This window comes from Anomaloglossus baeobatrachus, chromosome 7 (genome assembly GCF_048569485.1).
Source record: "Anomaloglossus baeobatrachus isolate aAnoBae1 chromosome 7, aAnoBae1.hap1, whole genome shotgun sequence".
Taxonomy (NCBI): domain Eukaryota; kingdom Metazoa; phylum Chordata; class Amphibia; order Anura; family Aromobatidae; genus Anomaloglossus; species Anomaloglossus baeobatrachus.
In genome coordinates, this window is record NC_134359.1 from 260,170,739 (window position 1) to 260,188,759 (window position 18,021).

Consider the following 18,021-nt stretch of genomic DNA (forward strand, 5'->3'; position numbering starts at 1 on the left):
CTCATCCACACCTCCACTCTGCATATGAACAGACTGATCAGCCGCACAGGGCTCATCCACACCTCTACACTGCATATGAACAGACTGATCAGCTGCACAGGGCTCATCCACACCTCCACACTGCATATGAACAGACTGATCAGCTGCACAGGGCTCATCCACACCTCCACTCTGCATATGAACAGACTGATCAGCTGCACAGGGCTCATCCACACCTCCACTCTGCATATGAACAGACTGATCAGCTGCACAGGGCTCATCCACACCTCCACTCTGCATATGAACAGACTGATCAGCCGCACAGGGCTCATCCACACCTCCACTCTGCATATGAACAGACTGATCAGCTGTACAGGGCTCATCCACACCTCCACTCTGCATATGAACAGACTGATCAGCTGCACAGGGCTCATCCACACCTCCACTCTGCATATGAACAGACTGATCAGCTGCACAGGGCTCATCCACACCTCCACTCTGCATATGAACAGACTGATCAGCTGCACAGGGCTCATCCACACCTCCACTCTGCATATGAACAGACTGATCAGCCGCACAGGGCTCATCCACACCTCCACACTGCATATGAACAGACTGATCAGCCGCACAGGGCTCATCCACACCTCCACTCTGCATATGAACAGACTGATCAGCCGCACAGGGCTCATCCACACCTCCACTCTGCATATGAACAGACTGATCAGCTGCACAGGGCTCATCCACACCTCCACACTGCATATGAACAGACTGATCAGCTGCACAGGGCTCATCCACACCTCCACTCTGCATATGAACAGAATGATCAGCTGCACAGGGCTCATCCACACCTCCACTCTGCATATGAACAGACTGATCAGCCGCACAGGGCTCATCCACTCCTCCAATCTGCATATGAACAGACTGATCAGCTGCACAGGGCTCATCCACACCTCCACTCTGCATATGAACAGACTGATCAGCCGCACAGGGCTCATCCACACCTCTACACTGCATATGAACAGACTGATCAGCTGCACAGGGCTCATCCACACCTCCACACTGCATATGAACAGACTGATCAGCTGCACAGGGCTCATCCACACCTCCACTCTGCATATGAACAGACTGATCAGCTGCACAGGGCTCATCCACACCTCCACTCTGCATATGAACAGACTGATCAGCTGCACAGGGCTCATCCACACCTCCACTCTGCATATGAACAGACTGATCAGCCGCACAGGGCTCATCCACACCTCCACTCTGCATATGAACAGACTGATCAGCTGTACAGGGCTCATCCACACCTCCACTCTGCATATGAACAGACTGATCAGCTGCACAGGGCTCATCCACACCTCCACTCTGCATATGAACAGACTGATCAGCTGCACAGGGCTCATCCACACCTCCACACTGCATATGAACAGACTGATCAGCTGCACAGGTCTCATCCACACCTCTACACTGCATATGAACAGACTGATCAGCTGCACAGGGCTCATCCACACCTCCACTCTGCATATGAACAGACTGATCAGCTGCACAGGGCTCATCCACACCTCCACTCTGCATATGAAAAGACTGATCAGCCGCACAGGGCTCATCCACACCTCCACTCTGCATATGAACAGACTGATCAGCTGCACAGGGCTCATCCACACCTCCACTCTGCATATGAACAGACTGATCAGCCGCACAGGGCTCATCCACTCCTCCAATCTGCATATGAACAGACTGATCAGCCGCACAGGGCTCATCCACACCTCTACACTGCATATGAACAGACTGATCAGCTGCACAGGGCTCATCCACACCTCCAATCTGCATATGAACAGACTGATCAGCCGCACAGGGCTCATCCACACCTCCACTCTGCATATGAACAGACTGATCAGCCGCACAGGGCTCATCCACACCTCCACTCTGCATATGAACAGACTGATCAGCTGCACAGGGCTCATCCACACCTCCACTCTGCATATGAACAGACTGATCAGCCGCACAGGGCTCATCCACACCTCCACTCTGCATATGAACAGACTGATCAGCTGCACAGGACTCATCCACACCTCTACACTGCATATGAACAGACTGATCAGCTGCACAGGGCTCATCCACACCTCCAATCTGCATATGAACAGACTGATCAGCCGCACAGGGCTCATCCACACCTCCACTCTGCATATGAACAGACTGATCAGCTGCACAGGGCTCATCCACACCTCCACACTGCATATGAACAGACTGATCAGCTGCACAGGGCTCATCCACTCCTCCACTCTGCATATGTACAGACTGATCAGCCGCACAGGGCTCATCCACACCTCCACTCTGCATATGAACAGACTGATCAGCTGCACAGGGCTCATCCACACCTCCACACTGCATATGAACAGACTGATCAGCCGCACAGGGCTCATCCACACCTCCACTCTGCATATGAACAGACTGATAAGCTGCACAGGGCTCATCCACACCTCCACACTGCATATGAACAGACTGATCAGCCGCACAGGGCTCATCCACACCTCTACACTGCATATGAACAGACTGATCAGCCGCACAGGGCTCATCCACACCTCCACTCTGCATATGAACAGACTGATCAGCTGCACAGGGCTCATCCACACCTCCACACTGCATATGAACAGACTGATCAGCCGCACAGGGCTCATCCACACCTCCACTCTGCATATGAACAGACTGATCAGCTGCACAGGGCTCATCCACACCTCCACACTGCATATGAACAGACTGATCAGCTGCACAGGGCTCATCCACACCTCTACACTGCATATGAACAGACTGATCAGCTGCACAGGGCTCATCCACACCTCCACACTGCATATGAACAGACTGATCAGCCGCACAGGGCTCATCCACACCTCCACTCTGCATATGAACAGACTGATCAGCTGCACAGGGCTCATCCACACCTCCACTCTGCATATGAACAGACTGATCAGCCGCACAGGGCTCATCCACACCTCCACTCTGCATATGAACAGACTGATCAGCCGCACAGGGCTCATCCACACCTCCACACTGCATATGAACAGACTGATCAGCCGCACAGGGCTCATCCACACCTCCACTCTGCATATGAACAGACTGATCAGCCGCACAGGGCTCATCCACACCTCCACACTGCATATGAACAGACTGATCAGCCGCACAGGGCTCATCCACACCTCCACTCTGCATATGAACAGACTGATCAGCTGCACAGGGCTCATCCACACCTCCACTCTGCATATGAACAGACTGATCAGCTGCACAGGGCTCATCCACACCTCCACACTGCATATGAACAGACTGATCAGCCGCACAGGGCTCATCCACACCTCCACTCTGCATATGAACAGACTGATCAGCTGCACAGGGCTCATCCACACCTCTACACTGCATATGAACAGACTGATCAGCTGCACAGGACTCATCCACACCTCTACACTGCATATGAACAGACTGATCAGCCGCACAGGGCTCATCCACACCTCTACACTGCATATGAACAGACTGATCAGCCGCACAGGGCTCATCCACACCTCCACACTGCATATGAACAGACTGATCAGCCGCACAGGGCTCATCCACTCCTCCAATCTGCATATGAACAGACTGATCAGCCGCACAGGGCTCATCCACACCTCCACACTGCATATGAACAGACTGATCAGCTGCACAGGGCTCATCCACACCTCCACTCTGCATATGAACAGACTGATCAGCCGCACAGGGCTCATCCACTCCTCCACTCTGCATATGAACAGACTGATCAGCTGCACAGGGCTCATCCACACCTCCACTCTGCATATGAACAGACTGATCAGCCGCACAGGGCTCATCCACACCTCTACACTGCATATGAACAGACTGATCAGCCGCACAGGGCTCATCCACACCTCCACTCTGCATATGAACAGACTGATCAGCCGCACAGGGCTCATCCACACCTCCACTCTGCATATGAACAGACTGATCAGCCGCACAGGGCTCATCCACACCTCTACACTGCATATGAACAGACTGATCAGCTGCACAGGGCTCATCCACACCTCCACTCTGCATATGAACAGACTGATCAGCCGCACAGGGCTCATCCACACCTCCACTCTGCATATGAACAGACTGATCAGCTGCACAGGGCTCATCCACACCTCCACTCTGCATATGAACAGACTGATCAGCTGCACAGGGCTCATCCACACCTCTACACTGCATATGAACAGACTGATCAGCTGCACAGGGCTCATCCACACCTCTACACTGCATATGAACAGACTGATCAGCCGCACAGGGCTCATCCACACCTCCACTCTGCATATGAACAGACTGATCAGCCGCACAGGGCTCATCCACACCTCCACTCTGCATATGAACAGACTGATCAGCCGCACAGGGCTCATCCACTCCTCCACTCTGCATATGAACAGACTGATCAGCCGCACAGGGCTCATCCACTCTGCATATGAACAGACTGATCAGCCGCACAGGGCTCATCCACTCCTCCACTCTGCATATGAACAGACTGATCAGCTGCACAGGGCTCATCCACACCTCTACACTGCATATGAACAGACTGATCAGCTGCACAGGGCTCATCCACACCTCCACTCTGCATATGTACAGACTGATCAGCTGCACAGGGCTCATCCACACCTCCACTCTGTATATGTACAGACTGATCAGCTGCACAGGGCTCATCCACACCTCTACACTGCATATGAACAGACTGCTCAGCTGCACAGGGCTCATCCACACCTCCACTCTGCATATGAACAGACTGATCAGCCGCACAGGGCTCATCCACACCTCCACACTGCATATGAACAGACTGATCAGCCGCACAGGGCTCATCCACACCTCCACTCTGCATATGAACAGACTGATCAGCCGCACAGGGCTCATCCACACCTCCACACTGCATATGAACAGACTGATCAGCCGCACAGGGCTCATCCACACCTCCACTCTGCATATGAACAGACTGATCAGCCGCACAGGGCTCATCCACTCCTCCACTCTGCATATGAACAGACTGATCAGCTGCACAGGGCTCATCCACTCCTCCAATCTGCATATGAACAGACTGATCAGCCGCACAGGGCTCATCCACTCCTCCACACTGCATATGAACAGACTGATCAGCCGCACAGGGCTCATCCACTCCTCCAATCTGCATATGAACAGACTGATCAGCCGCACAGGGCTCATCCACACCTCCACTCTGCATATGAACAGACTGATCAGCTGCACAGGGCTCATCCACACCTCCACACTGCATATGAACAGACTGATCAGCCGCACAGGGCTCATCCACACCTCCACTCTGCATATGAACAGACTGATCAGCTGCACAGGGCTCATCCACACCTCCACTCTGCATATGAACAGACTGATCAGCCGCACAGGGCTCATCCACACCTCCACACTGCATATGAACAGACTGATCAGCCGCACAGGGCTCATCCACACCTCCACTCTGCATATGAACAGACTGATCAGCCGCACAGGGCTCATCCACACCTCCACACTGCATATGAACAGACTGATCAGCTGCACAGGGCTCATCCACACCTCTACACTGCATATGAACAGACTGATCAGCTGCACAGGGCTCATCCACTCCTCCACTCTGCATATGAACAGACAGATCAGCTGTACAGGGCTCATCCACACCTCCAATCTGCATATGAACAGACTGATCAGCCGCACAGGGCTCATCCACACCTCCACACTGCATATGAACAGACTGATCAGCTGCACAGGGCTCATCCACACCTCCACTCTGCATATGAACAGACTGATCAGCCGCACAGGGCTCATCCACACCTCCACTCTGCATATGAACAGACTGATCAGCTGCACAGGGCTCATCCACACCTCCACTCTGCATATGAACAGACTGATCAGCCGCACAGGGCTCATCCACACCTCTACACTGCATATGAACAGACTGATCAGCCGCACAGGGCTCATCCACACCTCCACACTGCATATGAACAGACTGATCAGCTGCACAGGGCTCATCCACACCTCCACTCTGCATATGAACAGACTGATCAGCTGCACAGGGCTCATCCACACCTCTACACTGCATATGAACAGACTGATCAGCTGCACAGGGCTCATCCACACCTCCACACTGCATATGAACAGACTGATCAGCCGCACAGGGCTCATCCACTCCTCCAATCTGCATATGTACAGACTGATCAGCCGCACAGGGCTCATCCACACCTCCACTCTGCATATGAACAGACTGATCAGCTGCACAGGGCTCATCCACACCTCCACTCTGCATATGAACAGACTGATCAGCTGCACAGGGCTCATCCACACCTCCACTCTGCATATGAACAGACTGATCAGCTGCACAGGGCTCATCCACACCTCCACTCTGCATATGAACAGACTGATCAGCTGCACAGGGCTCATCCACACCTCCACTCTGCATATGAACAGACTGATCAGCTGCACAGGGCTCATCCACACCTCCACACTGCATATGAACAGACTGATCAGCTGCACAGGGCTCATCCACTCCTCCAATCTGCATATGAACAGACTGATCAGCCGCACAGGGCTCATCCACACCTCCACACTGCATATGAACAGACTGATCAGCCGCACAGGGCTCATCCACTCCTCCACTCTGCATATGAACAGACTGATCAGCCGCACAGGGATCATCCACACCTCCACACTGCATATGAACAGACTGATCAGCCGCACAGGGCTCATCCACACCTCCACTCTGCATATGAACAGACTGATCAGCCGCACAGGGCTCATCCACTCCTCCACACTGCATATGAACAGACTGATCAGCCGCACAGGGCTCATCCACACCTCCACACTGCATATGAACAGACTGATCAGCCGCACAGGGATCATCCACACCTCCACACTGCATATGAACAGACTGATCAGCCGCACAGGGCTCATCCACACCTCCACTCTGCATATGTACAGACTGATCAGCTGCACAGGGCTCATCCACACCTCCACTCTGCATATGAACAGACTGATCAGCTGCACAGGGCTCATCCACACCTCTACACTGCATATGAACAGACTGATCAGCTGCACAGGGCTCATCCACACCTCTACACTGCATATGTACAGACTGATCAGCTGCACAGGGCTCATCCACACCTCTACACTGCATATGAACAGACTGATCAGCTGCACAGGGCTCATCCACACCTCCACACTGCATATGTACAGACTGATCAGCCGCACAGGGCTCATCCACACCTCCACTCCACAGTGAAGAGACTGATATGTTGCTCTGGGCCCTGATACCTGTTTATTCTGCTCCTGAAAAGAAAGACCATTGATGTAAAATCTGGGATAAACCCCTTTTAGAAGGATTATGTTTAGATGGAATATGCTTCAGATACTAGCTTCTTTATTAAGTCAAGTCACTGCTGAGAAGTTCTTAAAGTGAAGACTTAGAGCAATAAAAAAGACTGGCGGAAATTAAAGAACCACATGTAAACAATGGTGGCTTCTCCAATGAACACTGGCCTGGGAGATTAATTAAATTACATACCTCACATTTTTTTTGTGAGAAAGAGGTGTATACATAGAAAGCCAGCAGGAAAGTGGGGGTCTCCATCTTCAACTTCTTAGGTCCAACATTTTCAATGTTTTGACTGCATAGTCTACCTTAAGTGGTTCTGACACTTTAAAGCACCACTCCAGCGCTGTTTTAGTGCAGGAGTGGTGCTTTAAATTTAAGTCTACTGCCCCCAGTCTTATACTCACCCTCTGGCGTCTTCATTTGTTATCACCATTCCTCCTGTTGGTCTTGGGCAGTTTATGACCTGCAGACAGCTCCAGTGTTTTCAAGGAGCACGCAGAAAATCCCAAACCGATACAAATCTATGAGAGCCTCAATCTGGCTCTCATAGAGTTGCACTGAAGACTTGTGATTCTGACTAGTCAAAATTTATGGACACAAGATAGCACTGTGGGAGCTGAAAAGGGCTGAAAAAGTGGTGTTTTAAAATATTATTGCATTGACTATAAATGATTGGCAAGGGTCTGACTTCTGGGACTCCACAGATTCTAATAATTAAGGGACCTCAGCACCGATTTAGTACTGCAGCTCCTTCAGCCTTTCCATGCATTTGGGCCACCCCAGCCACCAAACACACCATACCCTGTCTAATAAAACAGTCCCCAAAGACTATCATTGCATCCCCATTGCTCTGACAGCCGGATTTTAGCACAGCTCAGCTCCGCTATGCTAGACTATGCATGCAGGGGAGACCAAGATCATGCTCTGAAGATCCCCATGAAGGACCAATAAAATGTACAGTTTGTAAATAGTTTTGAATATTGGTCAAATAGTGGATCACCGTCACTACGTTCACAACTACAATGCTTATCTCACCCATATAAATAACAAATACTCATGTACGAGCCAGCTTGAACTATTTACTAGAAGAGGTAGGGTACGAAAAGGCGCATTGTCATAATATAAAAAAACGTTCATACAACGTTTTATGTTTTTTACACAACCAATCAGTCTGATTACCCATCACATTAATTATTTGATGAGGATATAGATTGATTCACAAATAAAAATGCATAATTATTTTTTATTAAAGCCATGTTTATGATAAACAAGTATAATAACTAGCCTACTATACTATACTACTGCTCTCTTTCCCACCTGTTTGTGTATTTTTTCCCCCTTCTTTTGTATTCTCTTTTTGTCATCACTCATTTTTTTCTCTCACTCATATCTTTATAAATTCAGGTCTATCAATCTCAATTACAAAGCGCATAGTAGAGGAGATGTAGGGGCCTGCAGCACTGAGGAGAAGCAGTGTACTGCTGGAAATAGAGGAAAATGTAGTTTTACCAGATCATAACACCGCCTTGATAAAAAGTGATAACCGAGTATAATAACCATACTACTCTTCTCTTTCCCCTTCTGTTCTGTGTATTTTTTTTTACCTTCTTTCATATTCTCTTTATTTGTCATCAGTCATTTTTTTCACTCTCATTGCTTTAGAAATTCAGAGCTACCAATCTCTATTAAAAAATGCATAGGAGAGGTAGAGGCCTGTAGCATTGAGGAGAAGCAGTGTGCTGCTGAGAAATGTAGCTTTAGCAGATAATAAGGCCACCTTGATAAAAAAAAAACGAAGTAAAACTAGCCTACTATACATAGAATCATAGAATGGTAGAGTTTGAAGGGACCTCAAGGGCCATCGGGTCCAACCCCCTGTGAGTGCGGGCTTTCCTAAATCATCCCAGCTATGTGTTTATCCAGTTTCCGCTTGAAGATTTCCATTAATGGAGAGCTCACCACCTCTCGTGGTCGCCTGTTCCACTCCCTGACTGCCTTCACTACCTCCCGTGGTAGCCTGTTCCACTCCCTGACTGCCCTCACTACCTCCCGTGGCAGCCTGTTCCACTCCCTGACTGCCCTCACTACCTCCCGTGGTAGCCTGTTCTACTCCCTGACTGCCCTCATTACCTCCCGTGGTAGCCTGTTCCACTCCCTGACTGCCCTTACTGTCAGAAACATTTTCCTAAAGTCTAATCTGAATCTCCTGCTCCATGCTCCTTTCTTTCCCTCTCTTCTGTGTATTTTGTTCACCTTTCTTTCATATTCTTTTTTTTCTCATCACTCATTCTTTTTCTATCTCTTTAGAAATTCAGATCTATCAATTTCTATTAAAAAGCGCATAATAGAGGAGAGGTAGGGGCCTGCAGAATTGAAGAGAAGTGTTCTGCTGTGAAATGTAGCTTTAGCAGATAATAATAAGACTGCCTTGATAAAAGTAATAACCGAATATAATAACTAGTCTACTATACTATATTATTGCTCTCTTTCCCCCTCTTTTCTGTGTATTTTTTCCCCTTCTTTTGTATTATCTTTTTGTCATCACTCATTCCTCACTCTTTTTCTCATCACTATATAAATTCAGATCTATCAATCTCTATTACAAAGAAAATAGTAGACAAGGAGTAGGGGGCCTGCAGCACTGAGGAGAAGCAGTGTGCTGCTGGGAAATGTCATTTTACCAGATAATAATAAGATGGCCTACTTAGCTCTGTGAAGCTTGATGCACAGAGGGTCAAAAGGTGATGAAAAAATTACATAATAGTTATGAGAAAAAAAAACTGTTCGGCTTGCACTGTATATTGACAATAATGATGCAGATATTACGCTTTATAAAAAATATAATGGAAAAAAAAACCAATATTGTTATTGTGGTATTAATCCTGTAAATATTTTGACATATTGCCTAACAAAAATATTGTTGCACATTTTGTAAATCTCCAACACAAAGTAGAGGACTGACCTTTTTCCTTTTCTTCACAGGGGCTTCAGATGACTCCTCAGCTACATGTTTGTTTTTCTCTCTTTTCTGTGATTTATTCTTGTTTTTTCCCATTCTGCAATGTGAAAATTAGAAACATCCCTGGATGAGTGTTCTGTGCCGATATACAGTGGTCTCATGTACAGTCATTTTTCGGATAGGTGTGGTACAGATCTTAGTGGTAATGTACTCATATGCTACTTTCATACAGAGGTATACAAGATTTTTTAGACCTCAATGTGCATATAAAAAGGCCTACATCCGTGTGACCGCTGCAGCCAATCATAAGCATTTGCTGTCATGCTTCCATATACAGCTTAAGACCAATGATTGGCTTCAATAGTCATCTGGATGTATGTGACATCATCAATACAGGGAAGAAAACAAATACTATCGGGGGTTGCAAGTCTGCAGTCCCTTTATGTGCACGCGAGCTGTCAAGATTCTCTGGTGCCAGAAGCTGGTGTGCTTGTGACTACAAGTATCTGATTTTCATACATGCGGTCACATGCAGACTAGACGTGCGCAGCGTCACTCAATACAAGTGAATTGCAAAAGGTAGGAAACGTCTAGTCAGAATGTGGTCGGAAGTATGCAAATCGCACACATGCAGTCACATGACCAACCGCTCCAGGCGAATCCTGACAGCACACATGTTCTGCATGCTGTCCGGATTCACCAGTCCCATACAGTGAACGCTGACTTGTACCCCAAGGCCAGACAACCCCTTTAAGATTCAATGGGTGAATATTTTTTTTTAAGATTTCCTGCTTTTAGACTAATTATTAAAACCCTGAAAAAGCTGGATAATCCAAACCACCCCTATACACTCGCACGCTCGATTCAGCACAGCATGCACGTGCTCTTAAAGGGGTTGTCCGACTGTAAATTTTATTTTATTTTTAAGGCATAGATGGTTTTCAAATAATAACCAGAGGTATGCTTGCCTTCCTGCACCCCACTCCAAAGGTGTACATCGGCTTTGGAAGTGGTAATTGCTCCATTTAAAGGTCACAGCTCAGCTGCAACAAATTCACATGACCGCTGCAGCCAATCACAGGCTGCAGAAGTCCTATGATTTCTGATACCTCTTATGGAGCGGGTGAAGACCGATGCTACATCCATGGAGGTGCTGGAATATGATTGGACCTTTGGTTATTATTTTAAAACTATTATATCCTAAAATAATGTGTATTTCACTGTCTGACACCCCCTTTTTTAAGGCTACTTTCACACTTACGTTGAACGGTATCCGTTGCATTGCGTTGTGTGACGGATGCAACGGATGCTGCAAAACAACGCAATCCGTTTTTTTTTTTTTTCCGTCGGCAGACTATTGTGAACGATCAGCTGATCGCTCACAGTAGTCGGCCGCCGGGTGATCAGCCGATCGCTCACAGTAGCTGGCCGCCGGGTGATCAGCCGATCGCTCACAGTAGCCGGCCGCCGGGTGATCAGCTGATCGCTCACAGTAGCCGGCCGACGGGTGATCAGCCGATCGCTCACAGTAGCCGGCCGCCGGGTGATCAGCCGATCGCTCACAGTAGCCGGCCGCCGGGTGATCAGCCGATCGCTCACAGTAGCCGGCCGCCGGGTGATCAGCTGATCGCTCACAGTAGCCGGCCGCCGGGTGATCAGCCGATCGCTCACAGTAGCCGGCCGCCGGGTGATCAGCCGATCGCTCACAGTAGCCGGCCGCCGGGTGATCAGCCGATCGCTCACAGTAGCCGGCCGCCGGCCGATCAGCCGATCGCTCACAGTAGCCGGCCGATCAGCCGATCGCTCACAGTAGCCGGCCGATCAGCCGATCGCTCACAGTAGCCGGCCGATCAGCCGATCGCTCACAGTAGCCGGCCGCCGGGTGATCAGCCGATCGCTCACAGTAGCCGGCCGCCGGGTGATCAGCCGATCGCTCACAGTAGCCGGCCGCCGGGTGATCAGCCGATCGCTCACAGTAGCCGGCCGCCGGGTGATCAGCCGATCGCTCACAGTAGCCGGCCGCCGGGTGATCAGCCGATCGCTCACAGTAGCCGGCCGCCGGGTGATCAGCCGATCGCTCACAGTAGCCGGCCGCCGGGTGATCAGCCGATCGCTCACAGTAGCCGGCCGCCGGGTGATCAGCCGATCGCTCACAGTAGCCGGCCGCCGGGTGATCAGCCGATCGCTCACAGTAGCCGGCCGCCGGGTGATCAGCCGATCGCTCACAGTAGCCGGCCGCCGGGTGATCAGCCGATCGCTCACAGTAGCCGGCCGCTGGGTGATCAGCCGATTGCTCACAGTAGCCGGCCGCCGGGTGATCAGCCGATCGCTCACAGTAGCCGGCCGCTGGGTGATCAGCCGATCGTTCGGTCGCCGACAATGTGTGCAGGGGGCGGAGTGCGAAGTGGGTGGAGCTGAGCGGGGCCATGGCTGAGGACGTCAGTGCCGCGGGGACTGCATCGCTGGGGGACAGGTGAGTGTGAGTGTACATACGGAGTGCGGGAGGGGGCAGAGCCGAGCAGGGAAATGTCGGGCTCCCGGCACTCGTAACGAGGGTTCCTTGATTACCCGATGTGTACCCTGGTTACGGGTGCAGGGAGCCAGAGAGAGCATGCGCAGTGAAATCCAAAGGATTCCGCTGCTCAAAAAAAGTTACATGCTGCGTTCCTTCCGCCCGATGCATCGTCAAAATAACGACGCTGCGTCGTCTGGCGGATGCAACGCTGACACTTGCGTTACAGTGCGTCATCCATACAAGTCTATGGAGAATAGCGCAGTGCGTTAACGGACTGCGCTGAATGCAAGTGTGAAAGTACCCTAAGGAGGAAGGAGTGAGAAACAAAAAGAAGCAAAACTGGAGAGGAAAAAAAGAGGAGTCATACTGATACATTATAGCAGACGATCAGCTCAGGGGAGAGATGTGTGCAGGTAATAAATCATTAGGTCTAGGCTAGATATATGGGGCACAGATACAGATGAAAGCTTTAGGTCTATGGCCAACTATTAGCTGAAGCTGCCTGCGACTGGCTGATCAGGGAGGACATCACACAATCCAAGACCAGAAACAGATCCACACCCGAGGAATCCACTGCTGCACTGCAAAACATCACACACCACAGGCAGAACAAGCAAAGAACCCCACAAATGGATCCCCCATGTTGTCACCCACGTTGTCTTACTGTGCGCACTCACTTCCGCCTCCTCCACGCTGCAGCTGTAATAGATCTCCGCGTATTGCCAAGCGTGACCGCTAGAGGCGCACAGCAGCGGAATCTTTGCAGCGTGTGCGCGCGTGCGCGGCTTGGAACGTTCGGCGGCGCCGGTTGCTAGGTTACGCCAGAATGTTGTTCTGCATTATATAAATATGTATTGGTATCTGCTCTGTGGCCGCATAAAAATCTCCGGGGATTTTCATTTTCTAAAGATGCCATGTGCAGCATAGAAAAAAAAATAAGGAGACTGACAGCAAGCAGGTTCACTGCTGTAAGTCCATCTTGTTTCATTTTAGTGTAGGCCATGTTCACACGGCATTTTTGCTGCATTTTTCTGCAGAAAAACCTAATAAAAAAAAAAGCTGCGTTTTTTGGGTGTCATTTGTCTACAGTACATAAGTTAGTGCCCACGGGGCTTTTTTTCATGCTTTTTTTAACCCATAAAAAGCAAGGAAAATGCATCCATCCCAGCAGTCTGAGAATCGAGATGTGCTGTGTACGTTGCTTCATGTTTCCTAGCTTTTTTTGTTGCTGAAAAAAAGAAGCGACATGTCAAGACTATGTGCCCACAGTGCTTCTTTTCATACTTCTTCTTAGGCTAGTTTCACACTTGCGTTGAACGGTATCCGTTGCATTGCGTTGTGTAACGGATGCATTGCATATAGTGGCACAACGGATGCAATGGATCGTACAAAACAACGGAATCTGCTTTTTTTGTTTTTTGTTTTTTTTTAGTTTTACCGGCGGAAGACTATTGTGAACGATCAGCTGAGCGCTCTCAAAAGCCGGCTGGCGGGCGATCAGCTGATCGCTCTCAAAAGCCGCCTGCCGGGAAATCAGCAGATCGCTCTCAAAAGCCGGCTGCCAGGCGATCAGCTGAGCGCCTTCAAAAGCCGGCTGCCGGGTGATCAGCTGAGTGCTCTCAAAAGCCGGCTGCCGGGCGATCAGCTGAGCGCTCTCAAAAGCCGGCTGCCAGGCGATCAGCTGAGCGCTCTCAAAAGCTGCCTGCCGGGCGATCATATGAGCGCTCTCAATAGCCGGCTGCCGGGCAATCAGCTGATCATTTGGCCACTGAGAGACAAAACAAAGTTTCTGTGATTAAAAAAAAAAAGATGAGCATGCGCAGTGAAAAAATAAAGGATTCCGCCGCTCCAAAAAATGTTACATGCTGCGTTCCTTCTGCCCGGCGGAAGCAACGCAGGTCCATTAGTCACAATCCGTCATCCATACAAGTCTATGGGAAGCAGCAGAATCCGTTAACGGATTCCGCTGTTTTCCAAAACGGCGGATTGCGACTGAAGGAAAAAACGCAAGTGTGAAACTAGCCTTATGTATTGAGAAAGCACTGTGGGCACATAGCTTCATTGCTTTCAATGGTGGAAAAAAAGGAGTAAAAATGCTGAAAGGAATGGACATGCTGCTTCTTTAAAAAAACGCAGCAGTTTTACATGGCAGTCAGGAAAAAAAAAGCAGGTGGAAGATGATAGAAGATGAAGCCACAAGACGGTGAGTATGATATAGCGGACTTAAATTTAAAGCGCTACTCCAACAGTGAAAAAAAATGGAGTGGTGCTTTAATAGCTCCCTGTAGTCACTAATCCGCAGCCTGGTAAGTTTTGGTGCAATATCCTTTCCGTGGATTAGGGCGGGACTGTGTATAGCATCTTCAGTTTTGCTGCGACCCCTCTGCGTTTGTAAGAGGTTCTTTTTTTAATTTTGCTCTAGCACCGCCAGCAGCGAAGGTGACACTAGCACGCATTAATCTCCAGGGGGTCTTCAGCAAAATAGCACCACGGGCACTGCATGCACCCACTGACATTCGACAGTCTTCAGCAACGTGGTGTTGGAGCTAGTGCTGGCACATGCGCAGATTGATCTCGGCTCATCTTCCGCAGCGCCATTTTGCTGAAAACCGTTGGATGTCAGTGCGACCATGTGGTGCCATTTTGCTGAAGACCCCCCAGGGGATGAATGTGCACAAGCGCCGCCCTTGCTGCGGGTGGTGTCAGGGCAAAATTTTAAAAAAGAACCTTGCACAAACGCAGAGGGGCCGTGTCAGAGCTGAAGACCCTACACACAGTCCGGCCCCGATGCTCGAAAAGAATATTGCACCAAAATATCACCCCGAAAAATGCCACCAAAAAAGAGAAAAAATGCATACAGCCTTACAAGTTATATTCACCTTCATTGTGTGTATGGGGTTTAATAAAAAAAAAATTCAATAGAAAATAATAATACAGAATTAAAAAAAATGAACAAAATGCCACATGGCAAATAGCACGAACTCTGCAGGTGATATAATGTGCACTGCTAGGTATACAGGGTGCTGTACGTACTCTGCAGGTGACATAATGTGCACTGCTAGGTATACATGGTGCTGTACGTACTCTGCAGGTGACATAATGTGCACTGCTAGGTATACGGGGTGCTGTACGTACTCTGCAGGTGACAATGTGCACTGCTAGGTATACAGGGTGCTGTACGTACTCTGCAGGTGACATAATGTGCACTGCTAGGTATACAGGGTGCTGTACGTACTCTGCAGGTGACATAATGTGCACTGCTAGGTATACAGGGTGCTGTACTTCATCTGCAGGTGACATAATGTGCACTGCTAGGTATACAGAGTGCTGTACTTCATCTGCAGGTGACATAATGTGCACTGCTAGGTATACAAGGTGCTGTACGTACTCTGCAGGTGACATAATGTGCACTGCTAGGTATACAGGGTGCTGTACGTACTCTGCAGGTGACATAATGTGCACTGCTAGGTATACAGGGTGCTGTACTTCATCTGCAGGTGACATAATGTGCACTGTTAGGTATACGGGGTGCTGTATGTACACTGCAGGTGACATAATGTGCACTGCTAGGTATACAGTGCTGTACGTACTCTGCAGGTGACATAATGTGCACTGCTAGGTATACATGGTGCTGTACGTACACTGCAGGTGACATAATGTGCACCGCTGGGTATACAGGGTGCTGTACGTACTCTGCAGGTGACATAATGTGCACTGCTAGGTATACATGGTGCTGTACGTACTCTGCAGGTGGCATAATGTGCACTTCTAGGTATACAGAGTGCTGTACTTTATCTGCAGGTGACATAATGTGCACTGCTAGGTATACGGGGTGCTGTATGTACACTGCAGGTGACATAATGTGCACTGCTAGGTATACGGGGTGCTGTACGTACTCTGCAGGTGACATAATGTGCACTGCTAGGTATACAGGGTGCTGTACGTACACTGCAGGTGACATAATGTGCACTGCTAGGTATACAGGGTGCTGTACTTCATCTGCAGGTGACATAATGTGCACTGCTAGGTATACAGAATGCTGTACTTCATCTGCAGGTGACATAATGTGCACTGCTAGGTATGCAGGGTGCTGTACGTACACTGCAGGTGACATAATGTGCACTGCTAGGTATACAGAATGCTGTACTTCATCTGCAGGTGACATAATGTGCACTGCTAGGTATACAGGGTGCTGTACGTACTCTGCAGGTGACATAATGTGCACTGCTAGGTATACAGGGTGCTGTACTTCATCTGCAGGTGACATAATGTGCACTGCTAGGTATACAGGGTGCTGTACGTACTCTGCAGGTGACATAATGTGCACTGCTAGGTATACAGGGTGCTGTACGTACTCTGCAGTGCAGATAACCTTGGTGGATGAGATTGAGTCTCCCTCTAGTGGACAACTCAGATTCTGCAGCCAGTAAAATAACACGTCACTGTCGTTCACGTCATCACCACTAGAGGGCGACGTATGGCTTATACAGAGCTGCGCTGTGACGTCATGTCGCCACCTGTGTGTGGCGGCAGCAGCTGCAGTCACGATATGATGTTCGCAGCACTCGGTGGGCGCTTCTATCACACAATCCTTCTGTGAACCTGCATTTTCCCTGTTTTTCCATTCCTGGCTCTCACTACTCTGCCCAAAGTTAACATGGCGCCTCTCTGCTGCGGCTTGAAGTTCCCGGTTGAGCGTCGCTTCCGCTTCCGGCGACCTTCAGAGCATGTGTAGCTGCAGAACCGCCGGAGCCGCGCTCACAGAGATGTGTGCCCTGTGGCCATCAGTGTAGCGGCAGCGCCATGTACCGGAGCCTGTGTCCTAGGACTGTGCGCAGGTAACAGGATCCATACTGGGCGCTGAGGGTGCACTGCGCCATTGTTATAATGAGTATCCAGGCTGGCCCTCTTATTGGGGGGGGGAGCTCTGGCCCTCTTATGGGGGGCACTGCATACTCTGGCCCACTTGTGAGCATTAGGTACACTGGCTCGCTTGCTGGTGCACTGGGTACTCTGGCTCGCCTGCGGAGGGCGCTGGGTACTCTGGCTCGCCTGCGGAGGGCGCTGGGTACTCTGGCTCGCCTGCGGAGGGCGCTGGGTACTCTGGCTCGCCTGCGGAGGGCGCTGGGTACTCTGGCTGGCGTGCGGAGGGCGCTGGGTACTGTGGCTGGCGTGCGGAGGGCGCTGGGTACT

At 49.9% G+C, this 18,021-nt stretch overlaps 1 protein-coding gene across 3 annotated transcripts in view; it reads right to left on the bottom strand.

The window, feature by feature from the left end:
* The window catches only part of CHLSN (cholesin), a 420,909-nt gene extending 407,345 nt beyond the window's left edge, over nt 1-13,564 (bottom strand). The window contains exons 1-2 of one of the 3 annotated variants that reach the window (XM_075318080.1): nt 13,506-13,564; nt 10,317-10,410 (exon numbers count right to left, since the gene is read on the bottom strand). In XM_075318080.1, the coding sequence (XP_075174195.1) occupies nt 10,317-10,409 (93 nt within the window). In that variant the 5' untranslated portion in view covers nt 10,410; nt 13,506-13,564. Of the gene's footprint in view, nt 1-10,316; nt 10,411-13,482 lie in introns of all 3 variants that reach the window. The other 2 variants (XM_075318079.1, XM_075318081.1) reach the window with 2 other exon arrangements.
* Nucleotides 13,565-18,021: the final 4,457 nt, after the last annotated feature.